This window comes from Prunus avium, chromosome 5 (genome assembly GCF_965620075.1).
Source record: "Prunus avium chromosome 5, drPruAviu1.hap1.1, whole genome shotgun sequence".
Taxonomy (NCBI): Eukaryota; Viridiplantae; Streptophyta; class Magnoliopsida; order Rosales; family Rosaceae; genus Prunus; species Prunus avium.
The window spans coordinates 29,074,337-29,088,758 of NC_142288.1; the positions used below are offsets into that span (position 1 = coordinate 29,074,337).

At 37.8% G+C, this 14,422-nt stretch overlaps 4 protein-coding genes across 6 annotated transcripts; 2 read left to right on the plus strand and 2 right to left on the minus strand.

Annotated features, from left to right (window-relative positions):
- Positions 1-1,108: 1,108 nt before the first annotated feature.
- On the plus strand, positions 1,109-5,623 carry LOC110754111 (C3HC zinc finger-like protein). 2 transcript variants are annotated; one of them, XM_021955130.2, is made up of 7 exons: positions 1,109-1,479; positions 1,812-2,034; positions 2,263-2,386; positions 2,511-2,848; positions 3,156-4,137; positions 4,594-4,772; positions 5,050-5,623. In XM_021955130.2, the coding sequence occupies exons 1-7, from the start codon at positions 1,394-1,396 to the stop codon at positions 5,143-5,145; spliced, it is 2,028 nt and encodes a 675-aa protein (XP_021810822.2). In that variant the 5' UTR covers positions 1,109-1,393; the 3' UTR covers positions 5,146-5,623. The 2 variants fall into 2 exon arrangements, with proteins under 2 accessions (XP_021810822.2, XP_021810823.2); XM_021955131.2 differs by having other exon boundaries at positions 1,110-1,479; positions 3,165-4,137.
- Positions 5,168-6,775, minus strand: LOC110754112 (Cyclophilin-like peptidyl-prolyl cis-trans isomerase family protein). 2 transcript variants are annotated; one of them, XM_021955132.2, is made up of 2 exons: positions 5,723-6,775; positions 5,168-5,620 (listed from the first exon to the last, which is right to left on the minus strand). In XM_021955132.2, exons 1-2 carry the CDS (start codon positions 6,616-6,618, stop codon positions 5,518-5,520), a joined length of 999 nt encoding a protein of 332 aa, XP_021810824.1. In that variant the 5' UTR covers positions 6,619-6,775; the 3' UTR covers positions 5,168-5,517. The 2 variants fall into 2 exon arrangements, with proteins under 2 accessions (XP_021810824.1, XP_021810825.1); XM_021955133.2 differs by having other exon boundaries at positions 5,168-5,631.
- A 213-nt stretch (positions 6,776-6,988) lies between these two features.
- Positions 6,989-8,914, minus strand: LOC110754056 (Nucleic acid-binding, OB-fold-like protein). Its single transcript, XM_021955055.2, has 4 exons — positions 8,548-8,914; positions 8,218-8,444; positions 7,379-7,479; positions 6,989-7,251 (listed from the first exon to the last, which is right to left on the minus strand). The coding sequence occupies exons 1-4, from the start codon at positions 8,833-8,835 to the stop codon at positions 7,172-7,174; spliced, it is 696 nt and encodes a 231-aa protein (XP_021810747.2). The 5' UTR covers positions 8,836-8,914; the 3' UTR covers positions 6,989-7,171.
- A 2,481-nt stretch (positions 8,915-11,395) lies between these two features.
- Positions 11,396-13,521, plus strand: LOC110754080 (Adenine nucleotide alpha hydrolases-like superfamily protein). Its single transcript, XM_021955088.2, has 4 exons — positions 11,396-11,727; positions 11,856-11,977; positions 12,880-13,065; positions 13,187-13,521. The coding sequence occupies exons 1-4, from the start codon at positions 11,506-11,508 to the stop codon at positions 13,278-13,280; spliced, it is 624 nt and encodes a 207-aa protein (XP_021810780.2). The 5' UTR covers positions 11,396-11,505; the 3' UTR covers positions 13,281-13,521.
- The last annotated feature ends 901 nt before the right edge of the window (positions 13,522-14,422 follow it).

Here is a 14,422-nt window from a genome sequence, read left to right on the forward strand (position 1 = left end):
AAACCAACCCTTGCACATTGTACCCAAATCATTCTCAGAGAATGAAGAAAAAAAGAAGATAAAGGAGAGAGAATGGGGAAATGCCCAGTTTTCTAGCTGAGAGAAGAAGAAAAAAAATGCCCATGACAAGAGGAAGAAGAAAAAAAGAAAGAGTGAGAGAGAAGAGTGAACTCGGGGAAAGAAAGGAGAAAGAAGAAGAAAAGAAGGAGAGAAGGGAAGGAAATAAAAAAGAAAGAGGAGAGATAAGACTGAACTCGGGGAGAGGAAGAAAGAAGAAAAAAAGAAAGAGAGAGAGAAGGAAAGGAAACATAAAAAATAAAAAAATAAAAAAAAGAGGGGAGAGAGAAATTTATATATATATTTTATAATTTTAGATTGATTTGACGATTATATCCCTGGATTTAACAGTTTTTTTTTGACAGAAGGACTATTTAAGAGCACCTATATTAACGTTAGGGACCATTAGTGATACAAAAAAACTTTAAGGATGCAATCTGATAATTTCGCAAACGTCAGGGACGTTTTGTGATAAAAAGCCTTTATAAAATTCGGCATACATAAATCCAAACACTGAAATCTTCAATTGCCAAAAATTGAAATGATGAAAATTTAAATTCCGTCGTTTTATAATTCTATGCAATTTTCAATTCGTTCATCCAAATGGAAGGTTACCTTGTTATCATGCGACATAAAGAATATCAAGGAACTTTCAAACCGAAAAAGAAGAAGAGATATTTAGTCAAATACCTATTCTTAGCACTAAAACTATAAATAAACCCTACACCATTTAATTTATGTAAACAAACCCAAAAAAAACACAAAAAATGACATTTGACCTTATTGAATTTAATTTTGATTATTAAATTACTTTGATGCCCTATTGATTGTTTTGGGCTTTTTTATGAGGTTTTTGAGTTGAGTTTGTTTTAAAAAATCAAGAACAATTTTATAATTTAAAAGAAGTTAAAAGCACTTTTATTGTTGTATTGTAAATGGGTTCGGATGTGTTTCTAAAGTTCATTTCATATATGGTTTTTTTTTATAATTTGAGTTCCTGTATTGGATATAATAGTGAATCTCCCGAAAAAAAAATACATATCAAGAGCTGGAGCTGTAGAAACAAGTGAAATCTATTAATCACCCTCACTGCGAAACACCGTCGTGGCCCGCCCTAGAATTAGAACCCGATTTCAAGCAAAAGAGAAAGAAGAAGGAAACAATTTTGTGTTAGCTTGAGAGATTCATATTCACCAGCAACAGCAAGCACGTACAATAGATACACTACCACACAGCTTTTATATCTTAATTAGGTCGTTAGCTCTGAACTTCCCGAAGCTATTCTCATATTCCAATATTCCAATTTCTTCTGGAAAACGAAGAAGAAAGAAAACTAATGTCGAAAGATTCTGAGAAGAGGTTCCATTCCATCATGGACAAGCTCTTTTTCGCTCCCAAATCTGCGCCAAGCTCCACTTCCAGGTTCGTAAATTTTTTTTTTTCTTAAAATTTTCCTCCGAATTTTCTTGCTCGTTTTCCGTCAATGAAGATATCGATTTCTATGTTTGCTTATAAGAGTTTGATTGGAGAAGTTTCATCTCTCAGCGTAATTAGGATTGTGCTATTGAAATCGCATGGTCGCTAGCTGTCGTTCAATGCCAGATTATATCATATTATATCATATTAATTCATTTTATTAAATAAAATTACCATAAATCGGTTATGACTGTTCTTGTGTAGGATTTATGGAAATCGTGTTTGTAATTGTTAGCTAAACCATAGAATGCTCATTGTTTTTTTCTTTTTCCTAACAGTTCATCGAGTGTACAAACATCAAGAGGCAAAAAGCGAGCAAATCCATCTTCTGCATTGGCATTGGTGGAACCAAAATCGAGAAGTGATAGAGTGGAGGCCTCGCGGCATTTGTCAGTTCCCCCTGCACCGGCTCATGCTCCACTCTGTAGGCCATGGGACCGTGGGGATCTTATGAGGAGGGTAGCTACATTCAAGTCTATGACTTGGTTTGCCAAGCCTAAGGTTAGAATTCTATCATACATCAGAACGGGTTTTGTATGGTTAGTGTTTACTTGTTTGTTAGCTAACTAAAATAGCTCCGAATATGGTCTTGAAATGAGCTCTGGTTTTGCCTTTGCTGTGTTGTTATGTTTAAAAGAGAAACTAGGGTATGGTGAAACAACGTCGTTGGTTAATGAGTCATTTACAATGAAGCCATTACATAATACAGATTTCTCCAATGTTGAACAGGTGGTCAGTGCTATAAATTGTGCCAGAAGAGGTTGGATCAATGTAGATACGGATATAATAGCATGTGAATCATGTGGGGCACGTCTCTTCTTTTCTACTCCATCATCTTGGAATCAGCAGCAAGGCATGTTATTCATCTCTTTATGCTAAATCTTCCACCAATTAATCAATTGCTGTAAATTAAGAAGCAAATATTTGTTGTTAACTTATATTCATCCTAAATTAAAGCTATTTCCTGTGTTTTCCAGTTGAGAAGGCAGCCTTGGTATTTAGTTTAAAGCTGGACAACGGACATAAAATACTTTGTCCATGGATTGACAATACTTGTGATGAAATACTGGCAGAGTTTCCACCTACCCCGCCTCCGGTTTTAGTTGATAAATTTAGAGAACGCTGCTCTGCTCTATTACAACTTTCAGTTCTTCCTGTGATTTCTTCTTCAGCCATTCAGTACATGAAGAGCCCTCAGCTCGAGCAATTTCTTGGACAGTCTTCTATGTTTTATGGCAATGGGTATGGCGACATTGCTAGAACAGAACATTCTGACAATGAAGGCAGTGCAGATTCTGCTAAGTTGTATTATCAGGTTTGCACCTGTTTAATTTGCATTTGTACCACCCCTAACCGTTTTGCATGTCGTGTTGGCAAAAGTTTTATAATTGATCTTCGGTTTGCCTGTTGTTGCTGATATTACTTGTGTTGAGATATCTGAGTCCTTTTCCTTCATTTTTTATTGCTAAATTTTGCTTTCTTCATTGTATGTACTTGTACATCACTCTTTCATATATTCTCAATCTGATTCTTAACACTTTCGGAATCTTTTCTTTTTACAGAAATCTTAATAGTTTCTAGCGTTCTTGCTTTCTTCATGTAGACTAATCATGTTTGAATAGTTTTTGCAGGCACAAAAGCTCATAAGCTTATGCGGCTGGGAACCTCGTTCACTACCGTATGTTGTTGATTCTGAGAACAGACTAAATCATTCAGTCATGAAGGCAAATATTTCAAGTTCATCTCATTCAGCTACTAATGGACAAAATCCAAGCATCAATGTGCACTCTACTAGTAATGATGAACTTGTGGAGGTAGAGAGAAATGCCAGCACTTCTAGTTCTATACAGTCTGAACCCAATTCTGTTGTCTTAGATTGCAAGCTTTGTGGAGCCAGTGTAGGATTATGGGCTTTCTCAACAGTTCCACGGCCTCTGGAATTTTTCAGATTAGTTGGGTATGCAGAAGTACATTCTGAAAGCCATCCTGGAACCCCTGATTCAAGCACTAAAAATCATCTTGACAGTAGGGTAGATACTGTAGGTGCTGGCTCAGATGGTGCAACATTGTCGAAGGAGAGGTTCTCAAATTTAAATTTGACAATTGCTGGGGGTCCTCCACCAACAAAACAGAACTTCAAAGCAACAATTTCTTTACCTGTTATTGGCCGGAATTTAAGGGCCCGGTTTTCATATGATTCTGAGTTTAGAGATTGTGTGTCTGTTAGCCAAGAAGTTATGCAATCTGATTCCCAGATGGATAAGGGGGACAAACACTACCGAGAAAATGCAGGAAATGTCGGATTGGAGAATTCAGAAGTCAGGGACCCTGGAACAGCCTCTGACGCCAATATCACATATGAAAATAGTGAAACGGACAAAAATGACTCACTGGTGATGGTTTCTAACGAAGGAAAATTGTTACAATCAGGAATCGTTGTGGATGGCAGCGAAAAACAAGATTCTCCAAGTGTTCCATCTAACTTGGAAGACAATGCAGATGTTAACAGCTCCATAACTGATGCCCAACCCACCTCAAACTGCGAGGGTAGTGAAAACAGAGTGCAAATTCCCATAAACAATGAACTTGTGGCCTGCAGTAGTGGTAAGCAATATGTATTCCATGGGCTCTACTATTATTATTATATTTTCCTTATAGAATGCATAGATACACTAGTCTCCTTGCTTGTTTCGCAAACACTAAAATTATATATCTTTTGCTTCTATAATATTGTGCCCAACTCCACCTTTTCTAGTTTCGTGCTTGTTTTACTTTATTTATTGATGCAGTTAATTGCCACATAGACGTGTTCCGTAAATTCACCAATAGGTCTGTTTCATGTTAATGTTCCTAATTTATCTGTTTTGACTATTATTTGGTCCTATAATTGGTACCTGCAACTATAATCACTGACCGATTGGTCAAAGTTTTGTAATCAAGAACATTGTCAGCAGCCTGTATTTCATATGCATGACATGACGTCTCTTTGCTCCCTTGTCAAGGCATTTCCCGTATGGTATCAAAATAGGTTTCAATAATTTGCTTTGTCTTTTCTTGCAGTGAAGGACCCAACGCATGTATTGCCTGGTAGCACGATGGAGTTTGATCCTATCAGGCAGCATAGATATTTCTGCCCCTGGATTGCATCAGCAGGTAATGGAGCACCTGGATGGAAACAAACACTATCTGCTTTACAACGACAGGAAGGGGGTTCTCCTTCATCTAAATCCATAATTAAGGTATTCTTGAGGCCTACTTCTCCTTTTGTGCCTACATGTTGACTGAGATTATCCCTTCCCAGCCTATGTTTTGGAACTCATCAATATCTCTTCTTTGCCAAACATGGGAATTGGCAGTTTGCAATATATATATATCTCTCTCTCTCTCTCACGCACACACACAGACATGTTTGAATGCATGTAGTCCGTCTGTGTTTTTACATGTAAATTTGGATTTGTTTATTGTCGAATTGTTTTCTGAGTAGTATCATGATTTGGCGTTTGATCATTTGTACAGGTCGATGACCCTGTCACTTCAATCAGAAATCTTTTCACGTCTCCTTCTCCAAAAAGAATGAAGCCAACTGTTTTAACTCAAAACACTAAACAGTAGCTGACTGATTTTTTGCCACCCGTAAAATGTTATCCAAGGAGGTCCAGGATTGGTTGTGATATGAGGTTAGGTTGTAGCATCCTCCATTCGAATGTCCCTCTCTCATGGCATCAAAACCCATTTGAAAGCTTTAGAAGTGTTGTACTATATTACAAGATTAGAGTGTAACATTCCTTTATTGCCCAACTTAAAAACTGTAACATTCTCCTTATCAGCTGGGCAACTTGCGGTTTAAATAAACACAGTTATCAAATTTTTTTAGGAATAGAAGTTGATTAAGACTTCTACAACGATTTGATGTATTGCATTGAAGTGTTTCTCTTCTTACAAAACTGGAAAGACAAACCAAAAAAAAAATTGCCGAGTATTACGTTACTTCATCAAGCCACAGTTTGTGATAACAACCTTTGCGTAAGGGCGGTTGAATCCTCTTTCTGCCACAACAGCTCTCTTATCTCCTATCAGCTTGGCCACCCTGCCGACAACCTGCTTTGTTAGCGTCTAAATATCATCACAAAGGTGAAGCCTTGAAGGCTATATGAGGAGGATGGTTTAGGTTTATATAGAAGGGTTTTACCTGAAATAAGGTGAACTGGTATTCTCTTGGACTGTCTTCACCGCACCAATCTTCTCCACCACCTCCTTACCTTCCAGGACTGTTCCAACCACCAATGTTGAAGCATCGAGCTCAGGCGAATCCTTGGTGGTGATCACAAACTCCGTTCCATTCGGGGCTGTGCCAACCTCCTCTTGATCAATCTCCAACTTCCCTTTTCGGGCAACCAGCTTCATCTTGGGGGGTGGTCTCGAAGGATCTCTCACAACAATGCTCACACTTCCAGCCTTGTTCTTGATCCCCGCACACTTTTCATTCAGTCTCTCCCACTCTTCCATCAGATTATCAACTTCCAAATTGGTTCCTGTCTTCTTTGCGAGCTCAGCATCTATACCAAAAGATCTCACGCCTCCATGTTGAACGTAGTTGGGCATAATCTTAATGAACTCTTTCCTTCTGTAGCTAGTCCCAGCAGCTCCACTCACAAGACTGCCAAATCTCGCAGCTCCAACAGGGGCATCGTCTTCTTGTAGCCCAATTATTATGCGACCAACAGGCTCTCCATCAATGGATATATCGAGAAATGCACGCTTTGTTGGGCTTCTGTCAGTGCTTGCAGCAGCAGTAGCATTTGAAGTTTGTGCTTCTTGTTCAGTTCTGTTTGTGTCGTCGTCTACCAGGTTCTCAGCTTGTGCTTTGGACGGTAACAAAGCCTCTAAACTCTGCGAGGCCAGAAGGGCAAGTAAAAGAGAATTGCTTCCAATTGTGAGCTCTCTACGTGAGAATTTGCAGCATTGTTTGATGGAAGGGAAAGATGAGCAAGTGGGTACAACTTGGAGTTGTGGAATGGGCGGTGGTGGTGTTGGAGGAGGAAGGCAATGAGCGGAGGATTGCAAGAATTTTGGACTTTGTAACATCTCTCTTGTCAAGGAGAGTGTTTTATCTTTTTGCTAGGTCTGTCTTCTTCAGAGCATCATGGCTGAATCATATAAAATTCATGGCCAAAAGCATTACTTCACTCTGTATTCACTCCTTTTAGGTGTGGAGATTTTGTGGATAAGAAAGACTCAAAGCTTATCCAAATGCCTTGGAACATCTGATTTTTGTGGTACCTAAAAACCACACTACCAATCTGGACAACCAGAGTCAACCCAAACAGCTTCTTTTGTGATTTGCTTAATTACTGTTAATAATCAAGTGCATATTGTAATACTCAGCTTTTATGTTAATCACAGCTTTAAACATGCTCTTAAATCAATTGATGGACGTCAAATTAGACTATGAAAATTGCCATACAACGTGAAATTTATAACTATATGAAATCGTTGAAGTACGGGAAAAATGAGCAAGAAATAAAAAGAAGACCAATATTAATCTGCCTTCCCCTTGGTCTCAAGCGGAATAGAGAATTAATTACAAAGCAAAAATCTTTCAGTCAATAAAATCTGTCACAACTAAAAACAAAGTTTTTCAGTAGTAGCCAACACTTTTCAGTCCCCATTTCGGCGGTTGTTCAGCACCATCACCTTTACCCAAAAACACAAGGCGACCTGCATATAACAGGAAACATGATGAGAAGTACAAATTATATATCTTTTGATTGCAAAAAGACTAAAAGAACAGGAAGAAATAAGGTTGAGCTTATCCTACGCAATTTTAAATTGACCGAGTACATACCATTTCTACGAACAGCAATCTCTCTAACACGTCGAACAAGCCCACTTATCGGGTCAGTGAATATTTTGGTCTCCAGATTACCTTCCAAGTATAAACATGAACTGCAACGTATCAAATTTCAATATGTTATTGCCAATTGCAGAACTGGTTATAATCTCCAATCAACAGAATAAAAAGACAAACCAAACTTCTGCACTCATGGAAGGAAGGAGGCCATGATCAAGATTAAGAACTAAGCAGCAGTGGACATTAAGGTATGACAAATTACTGCAATCTCAAACTAGAGACTAGCTTTGCAAGCACAAACCAGAATGATTTACAAAATTGCAACATCAAACCACAAGCCCGCAAAGCAATTGGTAAAATCATTGCTCAACAAATATCCAATTTCTATTACTTACTTTCCTTCATAAGGATCAAAGTTACTGCAATCTCAAACAACTCCTTCTTCCATTAAGTTTACATCCTCCGAACACCCTTCCTGTCCATCTGGATGTACAACGTGTTACAATTTTGACTGTAATCGCATCTCCATTGAATTTTCCTTACAACAAAAGCTCCATTTTAATTTGATCACCAAAAATTCCGCAAAACCCTCACAATTTCTGCTTAAAACTACCGTTGAAAAATTTGCTAGTCCCAATTATCCAAAAGGCATGACAAAATCTTCCAAATCACATGATCAAATTTACGTGCATTTGAACAAAAAAGAGTCATCCGATGTGTGTGTTTTGTGTCTTTTGAAGAGTAAACATTACATATATACCGCCATAAACAATCACAAAGCACAGTAATTTGGAGCATGATATTTAAGCTGTGAAGAGAAAACTTCTTCTCACCCAGGCAAAGCATTCTTCATGGCGATCATGCCAAGATTATCTGGATAAACGCAAACGCGGTGCCACTGAATGGCACAGCGGTTTGCGTACTCCGCCGGGTCCTCGTTATTGAACGGTCTCCGGTTGTTCCGAATGCCGCCGGTCCCAACAGAAAACATGGTGACCGTGGCCCCGCTCTTCAGCTTCTTCTGCAACGGACTCTGCCCCACCTGCCCCACCAGTATCGCCTGAACGCACGCGCAGACTCACACAATCAAAACCCTAAACCCCAAATTCTGAGACACTGAATTATTTGGAAGGACCAAACGAAATGGTGCGAGTGAAATGTACCTTGTAAATGCCTACGTCGAGGCCGTTCTCGAGCGGGCGATCGTAGACAAAGTTTTTCCTATTGGAGTCCTCCGGTGGCGGCTGTGGTGGGGGGACGTTGTCTTGGGGCGAGTTGGGCTCCGAGTTGAGAGGGTTGGACTCGTCTGAGTCAGAGCTGTCGCTGGAGGAGGAGGAGAGGTCGGTGGTGGTGGTGGTGCAGAAGCGCACAGAGAGTACATTCATAGGATTTGAGTGCAGAGAGCTACAGAGTCTCCTGGAGAGCGTAGCCACGGAGGAGGAGGTGGACATTTTCAGAGTGGCAAATGGCTATGGTGCTCAATTTCTCTCTGGATTTTTGAGGGTTTTTGGTTGGGCAGCTTAAACCCTTTTGGGACTTCGGCGTTGTAAAAAAACTGGTCTGGGTCGACCCGAAAAAACTGGCCTTGATATTAGATTTAAGCCCAAACAAATGCTTAAAATGGGACCTCGTTTTTGTACCCAAAGAAAAGAAAATGGGCCTGGTTTCGGTAAGACGCATATGGGTGATATTCAAACTCAAAAGCTGTTTTTTGGTTGTTGCCATAATTAAGGGGATAATTAGAAGGGTATGAGAGTTTTCTCACAGACAAACTACCAAGGACGTGCAATGAGAGTTTGAAAATAAAATCATTAGAGTGCAAATCAAGATATTTTTCACTTAGTTAGATCCCGTTGGCCAAAAGCCTTGTCCAATAACCATATTTGACCTTATTAAATATAGAACTGAATTATAATGTTGAACTGTATAATAATGTGCAGTGGTTTTAGTGCTCTTTGGGATAATTTAGACACACTCAAGAGAATAAATAATAAATTAGAGAAGGATTAAAAAATCAATCATTTTGTAGGTTTTTAACAATAAGCCGATTTTAGCAAGACAATTTCTCAGATTTCCACACTTACCTCCTTCTCCTTGTGAAGGACGTTATATATTTTTGTGGAATTTCTCATGACATACCAATTTGAGTGTAGAATATAGATTATGCAATATTAATTATTATTTTAGTTAATTGCATATTGCACAACAATCAAAAATTGGTCTCAAGCACACTTATTCTTCAACATGCACGCAATCAGAGTCCTGGGCTCCTTCCACTGTTTGGGAGCTTATAAACAATAGTCTGAAAATTAATCTAATCTCAACGTCATCAGTAATTTTCTATTTTTGGTTACATCTAAATATGCAATTTTAACATCACAAACATAAATTTTTGGTTTTTTGGAATTTTGAAAATACCGTTTACGATATTATATAATACTAAAAAATTCAAAATACACCAATTTTGGCTTGAGAAGATTAAATGTAGTAAAATAGAACAATTGAGCAAAACACACCCACAGACACAGTAACCCCAACAACAACAAAAAAAACACATCACTTCAAATAACACCTACAAAACCTAAACTCAGTTGGCAGTTTGCTCAACGCAATGCGGGTCATGAATTTGATGCATATTTTAGGAAGCAACTGTCACTCAAAATGAGTGCCCTTGGAACCACAACAAAGACGACAAACAAACAAGAAGATAGATCAAAGACACAACGACAGAAACGCCACAACCAAACCGACGACACGACCCTTTTTTCTCGTCGTTGAGTGACTTAATAATCGAAGTGACAAAGCCCCCCATGCCATTGTTTCATATCCTTTATTTTAATACGTGTGGAGTCTAAACCCCACAGAATGGTGGCATGTATAAATAAAATTAATTATATATCAGCCAGACCAAAAATATTATTCTAATTTGTAATTTTGTGTAGCTAAGCTAACCATCCACCAGGTGCGTTAGAACAAAAACATTTGTTTTTGTTTTTTGTTTTTAATCCGTACGTATTATTTAAGGTTCTTGCTTGTCGTATATTTACATTTCAGTTTTCCGAAAGAATTTGTCAATTCTGTTTTATCCCTTGACATGACAAGTTTCTGATTTTAATCATTAATTCAATTTTCAAAGTATTGCTAGAAAAGTGGATCATAGTTTTGACGTGGTTAGGGGAGGAAATTTAGGAGAAACTACAGAATACTACGGTAATATGATCACGTGGTACATCTTGTACATTTGTTATAATATAAGCGGACGATATGATTTATTTTCTCATTTTTTAAGAAATAGTATCAATAAATATTCACTTATATTATAACATGTGTACAAAATATACTATGTGATCGTACTACCGTAGTATTTTATAATCACTCGAGATTTAGATGAGAAAATGGTTTTTGCGTGATAATTGGGGCAATCTGGAAAACTCCCGGCAACAGTTTTTAATTCTTGAAAAATAGATGCTAGTTTTCTAGGTCTTAGATCCCATAAGCATTAACGGGCACGATCAAATTTGAAATTTGTAAACAATTTAAGATTAGTACCCAAAATCTCATCAAATCATGAAAAAATATTCAGCCAAATGCTCTAAGTCTAAGGGCGAATTAGTAATGTGACATCAAATATATATACCTGCGCAAATAACTATTTTAATATTGTCAGAGAAAAACTATTTTATCTTGGCATCTTTTTCTAGAGAGATTCTAAATTTCTTATTCATGAAGTATACAATTGGTAAAGTAATTCATATAGAGCGTGTAACTTTTATTTTATTGAACAACATAAAATGTCATATTTAGACATAACCAAGAAGATACCTGATTTTGCATGCACATCTAATCTAACTGGTACAAAGACCTAATTATTTATTTATTGGTTTAATTAATTAATTAATTAATTATTGTGGTTTGTGGTCAGCTATGTGGTGAAACAAGTAATATGTGGTTGATTGATGTATAATATATATCAAACTCATTTAAAAGGAGCCAAGACAGAGACGAGTCATAAATAATTTAATCTGTGAGTTTTCTTTTGGGTTCTCCTCACAAAACAGACCCCAAATTACAAAGACAGAGAGAGAGAGAGAGAGAGAGAGAGAGAGAGCAGAGAGCAGGTTATGGATGTGAGGAGAATAGTTGTGGTGGTTGAAGACGTGGAAGCAGCAAGAACAGCTCTGAAATGGGCACTTGACAACCTTGTTCGCTATGGGGACTTGATAACTCTGCTCCATGTTTTTCCAACCTCAAGATCCAGAAACAAGAACAGAACCAGGCTTCTCCGCTTGAAAGGCTTCCAGTTGGCCCTCTCTTTCAAAGACATCTGCAACACCTTCCCCAGCGTAAGCAACCCTACCTAGAGGCCTAGCTACCAATTACATGTTGTTGTTTATGTGACCATTTAATTAATTTGCAGCTGATTATATGTAAATGTTCAAATTACCAGTGTATATGATATGATGATTTACAGACAAAGGTTGAAATGATTGTGACAGAAGGTGATCAAGATGGGAAGAAGATTGCAGCTGTGGTGACAGAGATTGGGGCTTCAGCTCTTGTGCTTGGCCTCCATGATCACAGCTTTCTCTACAGGTAAGCTTGATTTGATATATAATTCATTCATTAGATATCTAGTACCAATGTTTAATCTCTATATGTATGATGACGATGATGTTCTTGATGGACTGAATTCAAAGCCTTTAATTTTGAAATTCAGTGATGAGATAAGGTGAGTTTCATAGGAAGGTCCTGGCAGAACAGAAGAGGTCAACTGTCAGATGGGTTTAGGTGGATTTCACATTATTCACTTTATGGTACGCCTTATTTAATGTGTACCGTGTGAAATTGCCATTGCCAAATAGCTAGCATGGCCCTTTAGTGGGAGAGAAATTTTCTTATATCGGGATGTCAGTATTTCAAGTCAATCACATACTAATATGCAATTTAGCGTTCTTATATGAAAATGTATGATTGACTTCAGATCCGGTCACAAATACATTTGTTCTGCTTTAGTGGGATGAGAATAGGATTGGACCATGGTCCATGGTTCATTTGAGTCATGTACGAACAAGCTATGCATGTGACATGTTGGTGAAACAAAATCGCTAGCCAGAAATTTTTGGGCTCCACTCCACTTAAGACTTAGCAAATAGTTTGAGACATCATATATATAAAAATACAAAGTTTATCTGGGTGACCCCTGCAGTAGGGTGTGTTGAATGATATAAGATTATCCCTTTTGGCTTTTGGATCTAACATGTGGCTCATCAAGAATCTGATTAAATGACGCCAGTTTTGGAAATGTTAGTAAATGCCATTGCTATCTAGCTAGCTACCTCTGTTCTGTTGGTAATCATAGAAGAAGTGGTCCTGATGAGTTTCCCAATCAAAGTTTTTGGATGTTTCTTTTATGTCTTCTGCACGCACAGATAATTCTTTCTTATCAACTTGAAGTAAAACTTGTTTATATATTTCTCATTTGGTAATTGGCATAGGTTGGTAATGGCCCAAGGCAGCAGCAGCATTGCAAACAAGTTGAATTGTAGAGTTCTGGGCATCAAGCAACCACCACCCTCCTCCACACCTTTAAGTAGGAGGACCAGTGGAACAGCAACACCAGTCCTCGACAGTTGTTCAACCAACAATATGGACTTTTCACAGATTGACATTGCTGGATTACAGTAAGATTCATTCTTTCTTTCTTTTACCATCTCACAGAAACATAGTAAATTAAATTTACCTGCTTCCACCTCTTCTTCTAATCCTTTTTTTTTTGGGGGGGTTCGTACATGAATGCTGCAGTGTCCCTGATGTTCCTCCATCAAAAGTCCCATACAGAATCTGCCCAAACCCTTATGCCATCATTTGGAAATCAAGGAAGTCAAGGAGAAAGTGAAGTGGTTGTTGAAAGCTGTTTATAATTTTTATTTCAAAGGCATAGCGTAGCAGGTTCAGCAGATTGAGCCACTTGGGGGCATTGCAGCCTCAGTTAATTTCCTTTTTTCTTTTTTTTTCACTCTCACATAACCCACACACACAAAAATTACAAAACCAATACTGGAAGGAACTGATATGATATCATGTAGTAATTTTTATGATTTTTATAAAATCTGGTTTTTGTTTTTGTTTTTTTTGTACACAGTAACCCGAGTTAAGAACAAGAGCTTCTGTCATTTGCAACGTATGAGCAACCTGCATGCAGGCTAGCCCATCACTCATGATATCCATGTGAAACCAAATACTTTCTTTAAATTAAAAGTACAACACCAAATTTAAGTATTTGGTTAATCTACTTTAATTTCAGTAACATGATATAAATAGCAATGCACCATTTGGCAGCATTTTTTTTATTTTGGAAAAGAGGGAGAGGAGAAACACAAGCTCTCTTGCCATTGGTGCTCGTGGCCATTGCTCTACTTTTCAAACATGATAAAAGGTTCTTCCTTGGAAGTCCTCAACAGTCAAGTCGCCCGTCTTCAATTAATTATTATTTCTCTTTTAATCCAACAACTATTCAAGTTAATGGTTTTTTTTTTGTCCCTCTTGTTTGATTGAATACTTGTTTAAATTTAATGTTTATTAAATATGAGTGGAGTTGGTTAATGGAATTAAGCTTAGGGGGAATGTGCAAATTACACTAAACCTTAAGTATAGAAATAAATAAATAAATAAAATTTAATTTATACAAGAGATATTTTACTTTAATATAGTCTAAATTACGAGGAGGGAGACTCGAACTCGGGAGCAGAATGGGGACCATATTCACTTTAACCAACTTAATTAAGGCCATGTATGCTTGAATAAATTTCTTAACTAGAAGCCCTTTTTTTTTTTTAATGATAGCTAGAAGCTTTTTGCAATAATAGCAAAAAGAGAAGAAAAATGAACGTTAAATTTGAAAATGCAAAATGGGCTTGGTGGAGCCAGAAACCGAAGCTATAGGCATATATAGCTGGGCCTGGGGCTCACAACTCGTGCCCACTGACCAGAGGCTCACTTAAACTTAGCCGCCACCAGCCCAGCAAGCAAGCAGCCGAG

Excerpts from the sequence above, each read along its gene's own strand:
- LOC110754056 (XM_021955055.2), bottom strand. The coding sequence starts at position 8,835 with ATGTCCACCTCCTCCTCCGTGGCTACGCTCTCCAGGAGACTCTGTAGC. Across the intron at positions 8,445-8,547 it reads TCGACGTAGGCATTTACAAG|GCGATACTGGTGGGGCAGGT; the intron begins GTACATTTCACT and ends GCGTGCGTTCAG. Across the intron at positions 7,480-8,217 it reads ATGAAGAATGCTTTGCCTGG|TTCATGTTTATACTTGGAAG; the intron begins GTGAGAAGAAGT and ends GATACGTTGCAG.
- LOC110754112 (XM_021955132.2), bottom strand. The coding sequence starts at position 6,618 with ATGTTACAAAGTCCAAAATTCTTGCAATCCTCCGCTCATTGCCTTCCT. Across the intron at positions 5,621-5,722 it reads ACCAGTTCACCTTATTTCAG|GGTGGCCAAGCTGATAGGAG; the intron begins GTAAAACCCTTC and ends GGTTGTCGGCAG.
- LOC110754080 (XM_021955088.2), top strand. The coding sequence starts at position 11,506 with ATGGATGTGAGGAGAATAGTTGTGGTGGTTGAAGACGTGGAAGCAGCA. Across the intron at positions 11,728-11,855 it reads TCTGCAACACCTTCCCCAGC|ACAAAGGTTGAAATGATTGT; the intron begins GTAAGCAACCCT and ends GATGATTTACAG. Across the intron at positions 13,066-13,186 it reads ATTGACATTGCTGGATTACA|TGTCCCTGATGTTCCTCCAT; the intron begins GTAAGATTCATT and ends TGAATGCTGCAG.
- LOC110754111 (XM_021955130.2), top strand. The coding sequence starts at position 1,394 with ATGTCGAAAGATTCTGAGAAGAGGTTCCATTCCATCATGGACAAGCTC. Across the intron at positions 2,035-2,262 it reads CTTGGTTTGCCAAGCCTAAG|GTGGTCAGTGCTATAAATTG; the intron begins GTTAGAATTCTA and ends AATGTTGAACAG. Across the intron at positions 2,849-3,155 it reads CTGCTAAGTTGTATTATCAG|TTTTTGCAGGCACAAAAGCT; the intron begins GTTTGCACCTGT and ends ATGTTTGAATAG.